The 15,378-nt window shown below is 40.7% G+C and overlaps 1 protein-coding gene across 1 annotated transcript; it reads left to right on the top strand.

The window, feature by feature from the left end:
• The first annotated feature begins 734 nt into the window (after positions 1 to 734).
• barx2 (BARX homeobox 2) lies at positions 735 to 14,939 on the top strand. Its single transcript, XM_020094975.2, has 4 exons — positions 735 to 1,091; positions 6,950 to 7,265; positions 12,393 to 12,477; positions 13,219 to 14,939. The coding sequence occupies exons 1-4, from the start codon at positions 905 to 907 to the stop codon at positions 13,510 to 13,512; spliced, it is 882 nt and encodes a 293-aa protein (XP_019950534.1). The 5' UTR covers positions 735 to 904; the 3' UTR covers positions 13,513 to 14,939.
• The last annotated feature ends 439 nt before the right edge of the window (positions 14,940 to 15,378 follow it).

Here is a 15,378-nt window from a genome sequence, read left to right as displayed (position 1 = left end):
TCTCGACACAGGGCACCACCTCTTCAAAAAGGCCTATTTCTCTTTATATTATATATATACAAATTAGAGGGAAGAAATGGGATTTTTAAATTCAAGAAATTCATTAATTAATGCAATGTGTAAAGCACACTCGAGAATAAATGATCACTTAAGATAATACGAATTTCAGTTAAACATTTATTTTATGAATTATAAATGAATCAACCAATCAAGATAAATCATTCGAATAAATCATTCAGAATAAACAAACAACTGGATAATCCCATTATTTTAATGAATTATTTATAGGTCTATGATTTATGATCTGAAACGTTGATAATATCAAGAATACGTTTTAAATCAAGGATTTGCATTGATAACATTTGATTTTATTCTAAAAAAAACATCACCTTAATCTGACCAAATATTTTACAGTCAATTAACATGAATTCATTATTCTGGTTAAAAACTGCATTTTAGGGTTAAGCAATATAAATAAATCTACAGAGAGTGTTTAATCATTTGAGTGTATGGGGGAGGATTTGGGAGGTGGCCATGTGCGTGTACAGTACATGAGTGTATTTGTAAGAGAGAGAGAGAGAGAGAGAGGGAGGGAGAGAGAGCATGGGTTTAGATGAAGCAGCGGAGATGCGTTCAGGGACGGTTTATATAGCAGTGGGTGTGAGCACCTCGCACTTTATTCCCACTGTGGCGCTGTGCAGCTCAAGTTCAAGCCTGCTGATCGTGAGCGCGACACTTCAGGGAGAGCTGCACTGCTTCTTACACATGAAACCATGACTCCTTTAAGCGCCTGAACCTCCAGCACCGACTCTCAACGTGCACTTAAGATAGACCGACAGATATCACCGAACTACACAGACGCGCTGTGCAGGGAAGGGACCGGCGCTGCGCACAGGGGCAGATCATGCACTGTCAAGCCGAGCTGAGGCTCTCCTCCCCCGGGCAGCTGAAGGCTGCCAGGCGGCGCTACAAGACGTTCATGATTGACGAAATCCTCTCCAAGGAGACTTGTGATTATTTTGAGAAACTCTCTCTTTACTCGGTGTGTCCGTCTCTCATTGTCCGGCCCAAGCCCCTCCACTCATGCTCGGGTAAGAGAACTCTTCTTTTTTATTATATATGTGTATATTTAAAGAAGGGAAATGATAAGTGCATGGTTATTTTTACATGTTCAAGTGTTGGCACTTTTATGTATTATCTCAGTTTTATGATTGATTTTAGTTTTAATTTGAAATGTGATATACAGTGCGTAAAATGTGAAATGTGCAGTGGACTTTGTGCTGATATGTGTGTTTTGGGTTATAGTGTAATGGCAAATTTTGTGAGCTAAGATAAAGTGGTAATTTTTCCTTTTTTTAAATCATAATTCCCTGTGCATACAACTGTGCAGAAAAACATATTGATACTTGTATCTATTACAATGCAACCTTTTTTAAATGCATCCCCTGACACCTGAGTGTTTGCTTGATTATTTAATTTTCTTTACACTTTTACACTTAAAACTAATTAATAACAATGAATGTTGCTTCCTTCTGAAGCTGCTCACTCTGAACTTTATAAATCACAGCAACTCCAGTGCTGAGTGTTGACAATCAAAGTGTCAGTGATTGTCAGTGATGCTTGAGGGCAAGATGATAAATGCCTGCACTGATAAGTTCAGTGTAGTTACACTTAAAAAAAAAGAAGAGTCAGTGAGACAGTAAATAAAGCTAGAAGTCAAAACTCCCTCTTATATGCCTGTGGTTGCTGAGCTGCAGCCTTTAGTCTATTTGATATGATTTGCTGTGATTAATGTGACTGTTGCTGAATCAAAGAACTTTTTTTCCCTAATGAGTTTAGCTGCTGCTGGACATTTGCAGACGGAACGATTGTATCTTGTTAATCTTGTAATGTCTTGAGAAATATGTGACCCAGAGCTGTGAGCAGGAAACGGGGATTTCACGGTGCATTGCCACTAGCACCCCCCTGTAAAAACACTGATAAAAGATAAACTATACTGCACATTAATGTATCTTGATTTATACTGAAGAAAGTGATGGAAGAAAACAAACAAAAAAATCAATTAAATTCACCACATTTGCTTTAAAAGTAATTCAAAACTAATCAAAACCTTTAATACTTCTTATATAATACATGTAGTGCTTTCTTTTTTATCCATTTCACCAAGATGGCTGTAATTATGTATGTGTAGATCAATCAATAGATAGATAGAGAGAGAAATAGAGAGAGAGAGCGATAGACAGAAAGATATATGTATGTATAGATAGATAGATAGATAGATAGATAGATAGATAGATGATATATGATAGATCGACAGATAGATTTTATATGATAGATAGATAGATAGATACAGAGAGAGAGAGAGAGAGAGAGAGAGATACATAGAGATCTTGTCAAAACAACAACCTCTTGATTGATTCTTAATTGTATTTCCAGATAAATCCGAACAACTCAAAGGCTACTGCTCGCTCTAGTAACCATTAAGATAATTGCCCTAAAGTCTGAAATAATAGCCACTGCAATTTGATGATGACAGCGGCGGGTGAATAAAAATAGGGCTGAGCGATTCCCTCATCCCTCTGATATGGACAGGCGTACATGCTAGAGGGCACTGTGGCTGGGCCTTGGCACCCCTCTGTTTGGATGGATAGAGTGACCCGTGGTGCATATCAGAACACTGTGCCCACCACTTATTTGTAGCCGCGGGGGTGTGAGACACAGTATATTCCCCAACATCAATGGCTTTTGAGTGCTTGATATAGAAGCTGGCAGGCTTACGGGGGCCAGGGCCGAAAGGGAGGCGTCCGGCCCCTGAGCTGCTGCTGTGGGTCCCTCAACAATGAAAATTTGACTTCTTCATCCTGCAAAAAGGAAGGTGGTGCTATAACCTGCTGCTGCCAGCGGAGGCCGCTGAAAGACAGTGATGCCAATAATGTTTGTGTGATGGAGTTGATAACAAGCCACTTGTTGCTTTTTGTGTTGTTTATCAGTGGTACGCCACTCAGCTTAATGTACTATCTGCATTTTCCTACATCTGACTCTATCCTCATCTCTCCTGGCTGCCCAGTCTATTTTTATATATGTGTGGAAGAACACAGAGCTTAATTTAGCACATTCAGAGTGGCTAATTGTCGTGGAGTTAATTCCCTGTCAGTTAGAGCCGGATCACAGACGATGAACTGCTGCTGAACAGCGAGTGACGTAATGGCAGCTTATAATATTTCATTTGGAGCCCTGTCTCTCAGCGGGACCCAGGGCAGGGCTTTTAGTGGTGTTTTCTGGAGGAGGCAGAGAGATTAGGATCAACTGAGGTATAATCTCACCTGACAGCATGATGAAAAATAAAAACACAAAAAAAAGTAGGAGTGTGTGCAGCCTGAGGGCCAGCGCTCAGTGGTTCAGTATCCCGGCTGAGGGCTTATACAAATCTAAGTGAGCAAAAAGAAGGTTTTCATCGCATCTTAAACCCTAATCTGCTGCAGACAATAAAGCCTCCCATTAAGCACAAAGCTGTCTTGAAAGGGTTGATTACACCCTTGTCAACACACAAGCAAGTACACACATACACAAAGACTAAACCTGCGCACGGCTTCCACCCACAGTAAAAGACAATGCTTGACAACCTGTCATCTACCCGTCATTTCCTCGCTGCCATCAGATTTTTTTTCTCTATTGCGACAAAGGATGAGTAATAAATCAGTTCTTAAAGCAGTTTAGGGAACAGGCATGATTTCAGGTGCAGCAGGAAGACCTGTACGGATCAGGTTTCACATTAAACAGTTAATGCTTGTGTTAAACATAATTCCTTTTAAATACAATTGCCAGTGTGCACCTGAGAAACTACTGACAATTACAGTCAGCAAGATGCTCTTGATTTGTTGAGAATCGAAATCAAATTGCTCTAATCTGTCATGTCCCGAAGGTGAACGCTTCTAATCAAAGCAAATCAGTCAGGACAGATATAGAAGCTGCGTGGCCTGTTGCCCTTCCCACTCTCACAGCCATTTATTTGCACACTCAAAAAAGCAAGGCCGTAAAAAAAAAAAACCTGTTTAACTGAGAAACTCTCGAGCTGTCACCACCGGTTTATACCCAAAACATGGCAAAAGTTCACTAACACATGTCGTAGCCGAGCTATAATTCTGTCATGCAGGTGTAAAAATAAAAATGTTCCACACAATGACAGCCATTTCAAATAATAAAAATGTGGTCTGCTAAATGGGGATTACGCCATAATGACTACGTGATCAATTGTATGAAAAAGGAAAGCTTAACAAAGGGCTCTTCTTAGATCTATTCTTAGCAGGTATGTCTTCTGTAATGGTTTCCAAGAAGCACTTGTGCTAGTCCCCACATTCCCACTGTGATTATCAAGAGTATCAGTGTGCCTTTCACGTGGGCCCCGGCTGCAGCTACACTCAAAACAGTTTATTTGTAGATTATTGACAGGACTCTGGCACTTGTCAACTTGTCAGAGAGAGACGTTCTCGCTGTCAATGGAAAGTCACCACGAGGGCTGACACTTCTCTCTCTCGCTTTGCTCGGTCTCTCTTTCCCTCTTTCTTTCTTTCTCCTCTCTTACACTTCCTCCGAGGGACTGGCCCGGAGACAACTTCAAGCTCGCTGTTGACAAGACACTTCCTGATGGTCCCGAAGACAAACGCAGACGTTATTTCTCGTGACTGACATTTTCACTTGATGTTTGTGTCTGCCATTTCACAAATCTCTTTTTTAAAACCTTTTATTTATTTCACAGATAATACGACATGATACATATGGAGATATAAACGTATCCACCTCATCTCAATACTTTCTCTTATGGAGCGTGCCCCCTCATCTTTAAGTAGTCCACTAAACCAAATAGGTGCGCTTACAATTCTGATAGAGGGAATGATAGATAAAAGGAAATAAAAGATGCTTGTATAAATAATAAGATTAAAAAGAAAGAGAGGTGCTTAGAGCTCTGTCATTGCTATTAAATCTGTAGTCTCACTGTAATTTCAACCATAAAAAGAGTTTGTTATATTTGGTGTCTCCATGGCATTATGTTGAGGGGCTTTGGCCCTAACCAGGAGATTAAAATCATTTTATTTGCCATTAAAATCAGAATTTTCAGTAAGTAACTAATATCTCTGTCCGTCTGGCTTTCAAAGATTATACCTGGTATTCAAAGTTTTGGTTCCATGTATTAAAATTGATACCCCAAACTTTCTTCATCTCTTTTTGAACCTGTTTTCAGAATTCCACGATTTTTCCCAGAATATAAACTCTCCCACCATCCAACACTTGATCCAACATCATTTAGAAAATTGTTGTATTTTCAGTTGATATATGGAGTATAAAAAATACCTCATCTTCACCCACACCCCCTCCACGTTGGGCTGCTTGGCAGTTTGTGTCGTGTTTTCAACGTTTCCTGTCACTCTTGATCTCTTCTCATAATTCATGTGAAATTCCTCCTATAAAGGAGAACATACACTAACCTCACTGATCAACTGACAATCTAACATGTATACAGGTTAGTGCTGGGAGAAAAACTCAAAGCAATATAAGCAGGGAGAGAGAGTGAGGAGGTCTTCTTGTTCAGACCTGTTGCAACAGCAGGATTCTAAATGCTGGAGGGTTACCGATGACCTCAGCGCCTTACTATGATGTCATGATGAGCCCAGGGCAGTGTCTGGTGTCTGCATGTGTGCAGAGAGCAACTGTGCATGCAGCACTTAGACTCCTCATGCTCGGCTTACTTCTGATCGAGGCGTTTATTTCTGCACAGTTCATATATATCAAGGTTTTTCAGTTTGCGTTATTCCACATGTGCTAAAATTCACGTTTTCTGGGAGAAAGAAAAGAGAAAAACAACAGAAAACTAGCAAAAAAATCAAAGTCGGGGTCTGATTTAGTGTCTGCTGTGGGGAATTGGTTTTCGTGTGTGTCCAAGTGTTTATGTTGTCTGTTGCAGTCGATGAGGAGATTAGGGGGAAAGATCTACCGCACATGAACACACATGCAGTGTGTGTGTGTGTGTGTGTGTTTGTTGGTGTGTGACAACCTCCTGATTTCTCTGCTCCATTGTCAGCCTTTTTATCTCACCCTATATATTCCTCCTCTACTCCCATAATCCCCCCACTGTGAGTCCACTTATCAACCCGTGCATCACAGTCTGAGCTGTGCTGGGCCTGCTGCTTGTAAATTCTTTTTTTTACGGATTGTTTTTATATATTTGAAGCTGTGAGGATTTTTCTGGCAGATATTATGTTCACTTTGGTTGACCCACCACATCCTGTCGGCCAACCTCCTGGTCTCCTTCCCTCCAGCCTCGGCTCCAGACAAGTGTTACTTTTTATTGATTCTGGCGTCTTGCTGCTTCTGTCTGCACTGATAAAGAGCAAAGACGTGTGTGTGTGTGTGTTTGTATATGACTGTGCACTTGCATAGGAGCGAGGGAGATTGTTAAGAGAGAGAGGGGAAAAAAACTTTATTAGTTCACTGGTGTTTGATTTAGTTTTTAGGGATTTTATTGCCGCTCAGTCTGCGTCTGAATGTGTGTGTGTGTGTGTGTGTGTGTGTGTGATGCTGTCAGACTCGGTGTGTGCTTGAGGTTTTGTGTTGGGAAGCCAGTTATCATTTAACAACCTCTGAAAAATAATCATTCATTTGAAGGGTTCAGGGGAAGCGGTGTAAAACACAGCCTGCGTCATCGAGGTCACGGCCCTCTACATGGAGGAGGTCAAAAGCATAACGCTTTCCACAGCAAACAGTGCGATTAAAAATGAAGCTGTCTCAGCAATTACAGCCGGTCGATAACTGTACAACCGAGGTGACAGAGGAGCTCACTAAAAACGAACTGTGAATCAGAACGATAACACAATCTACTCTATTTTTCATCCACTCCACCTTAATGCATTTCTTTCTGTTTGTGTCATCTGACGCACCGTCTCTGCTCCTCCAGGCTCCTCATCACTTCGGGCCTACCCGCTCCTCTCGGTGATCACGCGGCAGCCTCCCAACGTGCCCCCGCACCTCCCCCAGCCACAGTCTCCAGGCGGGGTCCCCTCGCACCTGTCCCTGCTCTCCCCGCAGCATCCACGGGGGTCTGAGCCGTCGCCCAGCCAGACGCCCCTCAGCATCAGCAGCGAGTCGGAGACAGAGCGCAGCACGCCCCGCCTGAAGAAGCCGCGCCGCAGCCGCACCATCTTCACCGAGCTCCAGCTGATGGGCCTTGAGAAGAAGTTCCAGAAGCAGAAGTACCTCTCCACGCCAGACAGGTCAGTGTAGTTCAAACGCTCACATCTGATTGGATCGATGCAGAAAGAACTCTGGATAATCTCCAGACATTCTCCGGAGGGGCTGCATGTGAGATTTCAAATGTCCAGACAGTCTTCAGACTTTCTCTGGAGTTAAAACCTCAATGAGCTCATATGAGAAAACAGCATGAGACGCTCTGGTGGTGTGACTGTGAGCAAGTGGGTGTGTTGATAACGTTTCTTACACAATATAGACGCAAAACTGAGAAAAACTAAAACAATAGAAATATCTTAGGATGGAAAAGTGGAGCCAAACACGTAGAAGACACCAACAGAGATGTCAAGAGAGCTTTTGGTGATAAGGGCCATGTCGGTGTGAATGAGTCAGAAACAAAAACCTGTGACCTCCGCGGCAGAATTACAATGTTACGTCCTGACTCCGCCTGCTGCTCCACCCCTCACCTGAACGCTCGGGGGATTTCTGTGTTTGAGCTGAGAATTTCCTGCTGAGTTGTTCTTATGTGAATGTTCAGATCTGATAGTCGAAAAATTCTCCAGTTTATGTTTGAAAACGACTTGGGTAGATTGGATTAGGTAGATTAGAGTCATCAACACACACATACACACACACAATGAAAAGAAAGAACACTCTGCATATATACATGATATATAATGACAGCGCTGACCTCATAGCAACCTTAAATGATTTTGTGATTAAGTCACAGTGAAGAAAACAAACTGATGTGTTAAAGGTTACCAACATCTCAGTTATTAAAATGTATACATGAAAGCTACCACAGCCATATAGATGTCACTCAACTGTGACATTTTGATAACCTGCATACCTGGCATAGAGAGCATTTTGAAAGTACAGTGCAATCATGCGCACACACATCACAAAGCCGCAAGAGCAATTATGGCACAGCGGTTAAACTAACGTCATATTCTTTCTCTTTTTTATTTATCCCATGGGGGGAACGTCGCATGTAATGTGAATTTGTCTAAGCCAGAACATTACCTCAGCATTCTAGTTGAGACAAGAGTAACGTTTTAACCCGGTGAAAAAAAGGCCCCAACAAAGAAACACTGCCTTATTCAAGAAAAAAGGGAAGGTAGCCAACACAAGCAAACACAAATGTAGTACATTGATTTACTGCCAATCATCTCACATGTGCAGGTGCACATGAAGCACAGTCAGCTCTCTACGATAAGATGAAGTAATCTGCATGTTAATATCTGTCGGTCTCGGTCTTAACTTTCATTCTCTGGGTCATTTTTGGGACCCGACATGAGGTTGGACCATATTTTCCAGTTTTATTGAATGTCGTACTTTTATATTTGGCCTGCAGGCCACTTTTCCATTTTAACCCAGAATAGTATTGGACCATAAATGTTGTAAAAAGCTTTCCCTTACATGCACAGTAAGAATTTAAAACTGCTTGTGAACCCACGTTACTCAAATGTGTTATTTCATACAGCGGCAAGAAAAGAAAAGTGTGCAACCCTTTTGGAAGTACCTGGTTTCTCTGGGATAAACGGTCATAAAATCCAATGTGTTCTTGATCCAAGTCAAAGTACAGATAAACACAAAGCTTTTAAGATAATAGCACACAAACACTTATTATCTTCTGTGTCTTTATTGAGCACACCCAGTAAACAATCACATACAGTACTGGTAGTAAAAAGTAAGTGATGAAATAACTGGTCAGACTTCTTTTGGCAGCAGCAGCTTCCGGTAGCTCCTGTAGCTGTGGTGCACGATGCTTTTCTTTCTGCTTCAGCTCAGCCATTATCAACTCATTCTGTTAGATGAGGCTCACTGTGCTGCTGCATTACACAATGTCATCGGACTCACGCCAACCTTCCATGCCCCCCCACATCCCTTTCCTTCGGCCGGACGTATTCTGTTTACATAAATGCTTTAAACACATCAGATACCTCTCCATTAAGTTGTTTTATTGATATACTCTATTACATTTCAGTCTAGTTCTGTCCATACTGGTAGAGAGATCCCTCACATGTGGCTCTCCCTGAGGTTTTTCACCCCTTAAATTGTTTTTGGTTGTTTGTTTACTCACCATAGTTGAGTGGTGAGGACTGAGGGTTTTAAGCCCTAAAGCATTACATTACATTGATTTGATCGTTCTGTAAGACACCTTGATAGTGTAGGAGCAAAGTTATCAGACTCCCTCCGTGCTTCACCTTTGTGATGACGTTTCCATCTTGGTATGCAGAACACTTTACACCAGGTAGAGCTGCGCAGTCGTTTCCAAACAAATGAAAGTAAATGTAATCAGTCCACAAATCTTTTAAAGAAAACCTTCATTAATAACTTCCAGTGTCAAGCTGCTCTACTGCAAACATTAGGTATAACAGCAAGTGTCCTCCATAGTGTCCTACATTGGACGACTTGCTCCATGCAACCATGATTAAATTTTGAATGGTGAATATAGGGCTTGGCAACAAAACATTAACCTATCAATAAGTATTATTATTATCAATAGTAATATAACAAAGGCCCAAAATGTATTGATATAATTCATATGCATTGTTAAAAACAGTGAATAGTTTAACACATAATCGATCTAGCTCAGATTTGTAAAATGTTTTGCAGTTTGTCAAGTGTTTCTCTGCTATCAAAGAAGAGTTCAAAACCACAACCTTCACTCAGGAGCAAAAAATGACTCATAATCTATATGATATGATTTTTATCTTAATATAGCTTTTGGTCACATCATCCAGCTCAGGTGGAGTCCCTAAAGAGATGTGAACCAGCTCCTTTGATTCCCACCTGGTACCTATGGCGTAACATTTTTTTTTTTTTTTACCTCATATGCTCAGTTAACTTTGTAACCCAGCTTTATGCAAATTATATCTCTCTTTTTGCTGTGCATAGTTCACACTGGCATCAAACAGCGAACTAAAAATGTATCTCTAAGCCACACCTCCAATCTGGTTCCAGATTGACAGAAGTTCACATGCTTTCTCCAACCTGCACCGTGAATGTTTCAGTAATAACAAGAGCCACACAGTGCTTAGTTTGGTGTAAGTGCAAAGAGATGTAACCATATTTTATGACAAACTACTACATAAATGCAGACGATCGCACAAATAGTTCATGCACTTTGCATGTCAATGTACGTATACAGTGTATGAATCAGTAGTTAATAAAAACATCATGTAGAAAATATTCACACATTTAGATGTGCAAATGTCTACACTCACCACTCAGACGTCTCAAAGATCATACCCTCTTATCAACATATCTGCTCACCACATCTAATCTGAAAATACATTTGCATATTCTGAATAAATCAAAATTATTTGTCATGCTATTTACATCCCCCTCCCCAGGGAAAACTCCCACGATGCGTTATTAAAAATATCACATCTTGGCTTGCCTGGACCCGTTGGAAAAGTGCCATGACTCATCTTACAGGAGCCCCGAGGCAGAGCACAACTCACTGATCAAAACCAACCACCGTACGGGTGGCTGTGCCAAAATACTGTGTCCTGTCAAACTATCTGATTCTGACACTGTGTTCAAAATTAATTAAATACACTGCTGGTGGAAAAACATCAACGGAGAAAATCCCCCCTTTTAAAAACCCACATCAAAAGGTGCGACGTGCCCCACTTTGGTTTGTTGTGATATAAAGATAACTTTTTTCTCTTCCTTTCCTTGGCATTAAAACTCTGCGGTCTGGAATTAAGACTGTGTGTGGGGAGGCAGGAGGAACCAAACCCAAATTATCCCTGAAAAAAGATTTATAATTAATTATAAAGCAATAATGATTTTACGGAGTTTCCAATTATAATAATCAGTGCCTTAATCTTCATCCTCCTCCTCCTCATCATCATTATTATTATTAAAGGGTAGTTACAGCCAAGATTCCCTCATTAAAAAGGTCTGAGACTGGAACAAAATGGCGGGCTTGCCTAGAGGGAGTAACTCAAAATATGGTTTCTCCAAGTGTGTGGTTTCCCTCCATTGGGAACTAATGACCATACATAAGTGGGATGTTTTTTCCTTCTGCAATTACTTTCCCTCACCTCCAGTCGCTGCCCTGCTTAAGACCGGGGCACATCTAGATAGCTTGACTGCCTGTATGTCACCCACACGCACAGCTCTTTATGTAAGGTATAAGGTTGTGTAGATGATCCCATGAATCTCAGGGATTTGTCGTCGCTCTGCTTTTTAGATTCCGTTCACTGCTTTTTCCTGTCTCCTCTTCCACTTCCACCATCACATGACCCTTGGTTCGTTTCACTCTGTGGTCGGTGGGTAAGAGAAACCCTTCATCTGACTCTTAAAGACTTTGAGACGAGCAGGGAAAAGGAAATCTCATTTGAAAAACACTTCGAAATCCACTCCTCTCCTTAACAAATGCCTTTCTTACTTTATCTGTCTCCTTCCTAAGCTATCGAATTTCGTACCAACCAATAGCCCTATTAGTCATGGATCAACACATGTGGTGGAAACATTGAGAATTTTCTCAGAGAGCCCCAATCATCCAGCTACAAGTGCAGTGATTGGGTTACTGACCTCGGTATGGATGTTTCAAACACTGTTTCCCTTAGCTTCAGGTGTGTAGTGTCAAACTCAAGCTATTAGCAAATCGGCTTTGATGCTAGAATCGAAGACAGAGTTAAGGTTGTTGGAAAAGTCTTATAATGTATGTTGAGGTTGAGTTTGCTATGCTGGCTACTAGAATTGTTCAAATATGCTGAAGATGCAAAAATAACTGAAACACAAACTGAAGTAATTTCACCAAGTTAAAATTTGAAAGGATATTTTAATAATCAATAAAAACAAATCAGCACCATATGACCCCATATGAAGTTAGCAGCATTAACATTGAAGATGGAAGGATTTCACTCACTAAAGACTAATTTCTTTACAATGAAAACTTGGTTTAAATGAATACCGCCTTAAAATAAGTAAATCAAATGTACTTACTAGCAGCTCTAATGCTGTTACTATACCAACCATCAGGAATTTTACCACGATATAACATGAAACATGATGCAATAAAATTTTATAAGCATGTGTAGTATAATCTTAGTATAATCATATTATAGTTTGCAGTAAGTGTGTGAAATGTCTCATGTCTAATGTGCAGCTTGTTTTTCTTTATGGTTCTGCAGGTTAGACCTGGCCCAGTCACTTGGTCTCACACAGCTCCAGGTGAAAACATGGTACCAAAACAGACGTATGAAGTGGAAGAAAATGGTAAGTGTTAGCACCACAGTAAAGCCTGGCATATGTTCTTATTATTATTCCTCCAGGACTTTATATTACTTGACTTATTCCTTCTCTTACGGAAATGCAGCCTTTAAAGATGTAGTATCGGTGCATTCACACGATCCGCAAATTACACAAAATCAATGCAGAGTGGCATAAATACAGTTTGGATGCTAAACCTGATCTTCCTAAACCAAAGCGGTTCATGACTGATATAAGAGAAACAGAGTACATGATCCATATGACAGAACAAAGTGAACCAAAAGTCTTTTAAATGATATGTGCCACTGAAGGACACATTTGTTTGTATTGCAAGCTGTCATTTCTTTCTTTCTTTCTCTTTGTCATTCACAGAACAGAGTTTTTTCTTTTTTCCCAGAAGTCCTTAATTTTACATGCTAATCAACTGTTCCATGTAATGTTGGTATGCACCATCAATGTGAGAGAAGCAAATGGAATGGGAGGAAGAGAGGGAGTGAAAAGACAAAGTGTAGTGTGAGGTGTGACCTATGATGACGCCAGTGTGAGCAAACACTTTTGCAGAAGGGTCAACAATTCAGAGAACAAAAAAAAAGAGAGCTGAAATCGTTAAAGATGAATGATTGCAGGAGGGGCGGCCAGCAGCAATATGTCTTCTCTTAATTACTATAATAGCAAGCATTGCCTTTGACTGCTGCTGCCATTTATTACCAGGAGCGGTCCTCTAATGTCGTCTACGTGTTATTCTAGGTGCTCAAAGGAGGTCACGAGGCCCCTACTAAGCCCAAGGGAAGACCCAAGAAGAACTCCATTCCCACAACGGAGGAGATAGAGGCTGAGGAGCGAAGGATGAAGATGGAGAAGGAGGATGAGGAGAGGATGAGGCAGGATGACGGCGAGGTGGCGTTGGCTTGCGGATCGGAGGCGTCTCAGCTGGAACCTCAAGATCTCAGTTCAGACACTCACAGTGCGGCCAGAGTGATGGAGGAATCTGAGCGAGAGGTGCCGCTCCTCATGCAATCAGAGACTCACGCAGACAGCTAAGCAAGAACAAAGCAACCAAAGACTAACGACAACCTGAAAACAAATAGTGCCTCAGGATCACTGTAAAAAAAAAAGAAAAGAAAATAAGAAATACACAGCCTGTGTGGTGTTTAGAGCCATTTGCTTTAGGGATTTGACTGGAGACATATCAGTGTCCAATCTTTACCTAATGTCGTCTTTTTTATTTTTTGTGTGTACTGGAAAATGTACCATACAAAGAGCTAACCTGCATAGACACTGATCGCACTGGTAAAACTTTGGCCCTGGGTCCACGGTAAGAGGAGTGTAAATGTGTCAAATCCAAATAGGTCAGTCAAGCCTTAACACACAGTGACATGCCTCACGATACCAAGTCATTGTGATGACAAGATCACACACACACACACAATACTGATCCACAAAGCTGCCTCACACAGTGCATGTGCCAAAATACCAAACTTTTGCCTTGTGCCTGTATTTATGTATTATACAGTAAATCTCTCTACACTGCCAAAAAAACCCTAGGATATTAAAATGGCTACAGTGCCTTGACGGTCTCAGAGGAACGCTTTTAAACTGTTGATGAATATAACAAATGCAAGTATATTTTCTAGAGTGATTTTTGATTATTACACGTGCTGTTTTTTCTTTTTTTTTTGAAGATTGTAAAGTTTAGAAAAGGACACTAACTGTGCGTAGGTCGGAGTTAGGGTCTGTACAGATTTAAGGCACAACTGTGTTCATGATTTCCCTGCCTTTTGTTTCCACGTGAAAAGTTTCTGCCAAGCCATACACACCCTGTATCATACTGTAGAAATGTGTATAAAGTATAAGATATATGATCCTGACAGATATATATGTAAAACAGTATTTTTAGCTGCTGTTTTAAATTGGATTAAAATAGTTTGTATGTATGGTGTCACAACCGTCCCTTATCTTTTTTCCCCTCCCTTCTTTCTTTCATGGGAGTCGGTAAAACTGTTTTCTGCCGCGAGGCCACTAAGTCTCTTAAGCTGTCACAGAATCTCAGAGGGAGTAAATCAACAGCCGGTGCCAGAGATGCACAGTGAATGCTAAACATTTAAAATCTCACAGGCTTTTTTTTTTTTGGATCGCAGCCTTTGCGTGACTGCTCGAATCCGTACGTTAGACCTGCATTAACATAACGCTGTCTTCAGCTGCATGTCACTGACTCATCTGTGTACTCCTTGCAAAGATTTGTCGTTTTAAAAGAGTTCTCACTTTTTTGGATTTATACAGATTTATTTTTATTTGTTATGGTTCCATATGAAAATTGCAGTATTTTTCTGATGTAAATATAATGCTTGTTTGGTGAGCTTATTTGCTGTTTTTTTTTTTAGTTTTGTGTAAAATCATTTTTACCATATACCATATAAAAGTGTGTGTTTATGTATTTAAATGCACTTAATAAAATAGCCATCATTTAAGTTGTGTTTGGTATTATTAAGGTGCAATTGTGTGAAATCCTGTTTTTAATTTGACTTTTAATCCTCAAACATCTAAAGCATCACACTCATGCTGCTTTGCATATCCAACCAGATTCTACACGCTGTTTTTGCCCGTTTGCTTTTTTTTTTATGTCTCCAGAATAAAAACTGCTCAAACGACAATTTGAAGTCGCCTACAGACTCCCATTAAATGACTCCACAAATTATTCTCCAGTGCACTGTCACTTCATGCCGAGTGTATAAATCAAACAGTTACAGTAGCTCTGGCAGGTTGGAGTTTCGGGCGGATCCATTACCGAGGGAAGCTCTTGAAGATGTATTAGTCGCAGGCAAAGTTCACCATAAATCACAGTGGAGAGAACAAAGCATTTAAGCATTCCATGTTGTGACATTTATCATCTTTATCTGTACGGCAAAC

The sequence above is a fragment of the Paralichthys olivaceus genome, chromosome 11 (genome assembly GCF_024713975.1).
Source record: "Paralichthys olivaceus isolate ysfri-2021 chromosome 11, ASM2471397v2, whole genome shotgun sequence".
NCBI classification, from domain to species: Eukaryota; Metazoa; Chordata; class Actinopteri; order Pleuronectiformes; family Paralichthyidae; genus Paralichthys; species Paralichthys olivaceus.
The sequence above is the reverse complement of the archived record's forward strand: the minus strand, read 5'-3'. Positions and strand labels throughout refer to the sequence as shown.

Bases quoted from the DNA above. Each gene is read 5' to 3' on its own strand.
- barx2 (XM_020094975.2), top strand. From the start codon at position 905: ATGCACTGTCAAGCCGAGCTGAGGCTCTCCTCCCCCGGGCAGCTGAAG. The intron at 7,266-12,392 runs GTCAGTGTAGTT...ATGGTTCTGCAG, and splicing joins TACCTCTCCACGCCAGACAG to GTTAGACCTGGCCCAGTCAC. The intron at 12,478-13,218 runs GTAAGTGTTAGC...GTGTTATTCTAG, and splicing joins GTATGAAGTGGAAGAAAATG to GTGCTCAAAGGAGGTCACGA.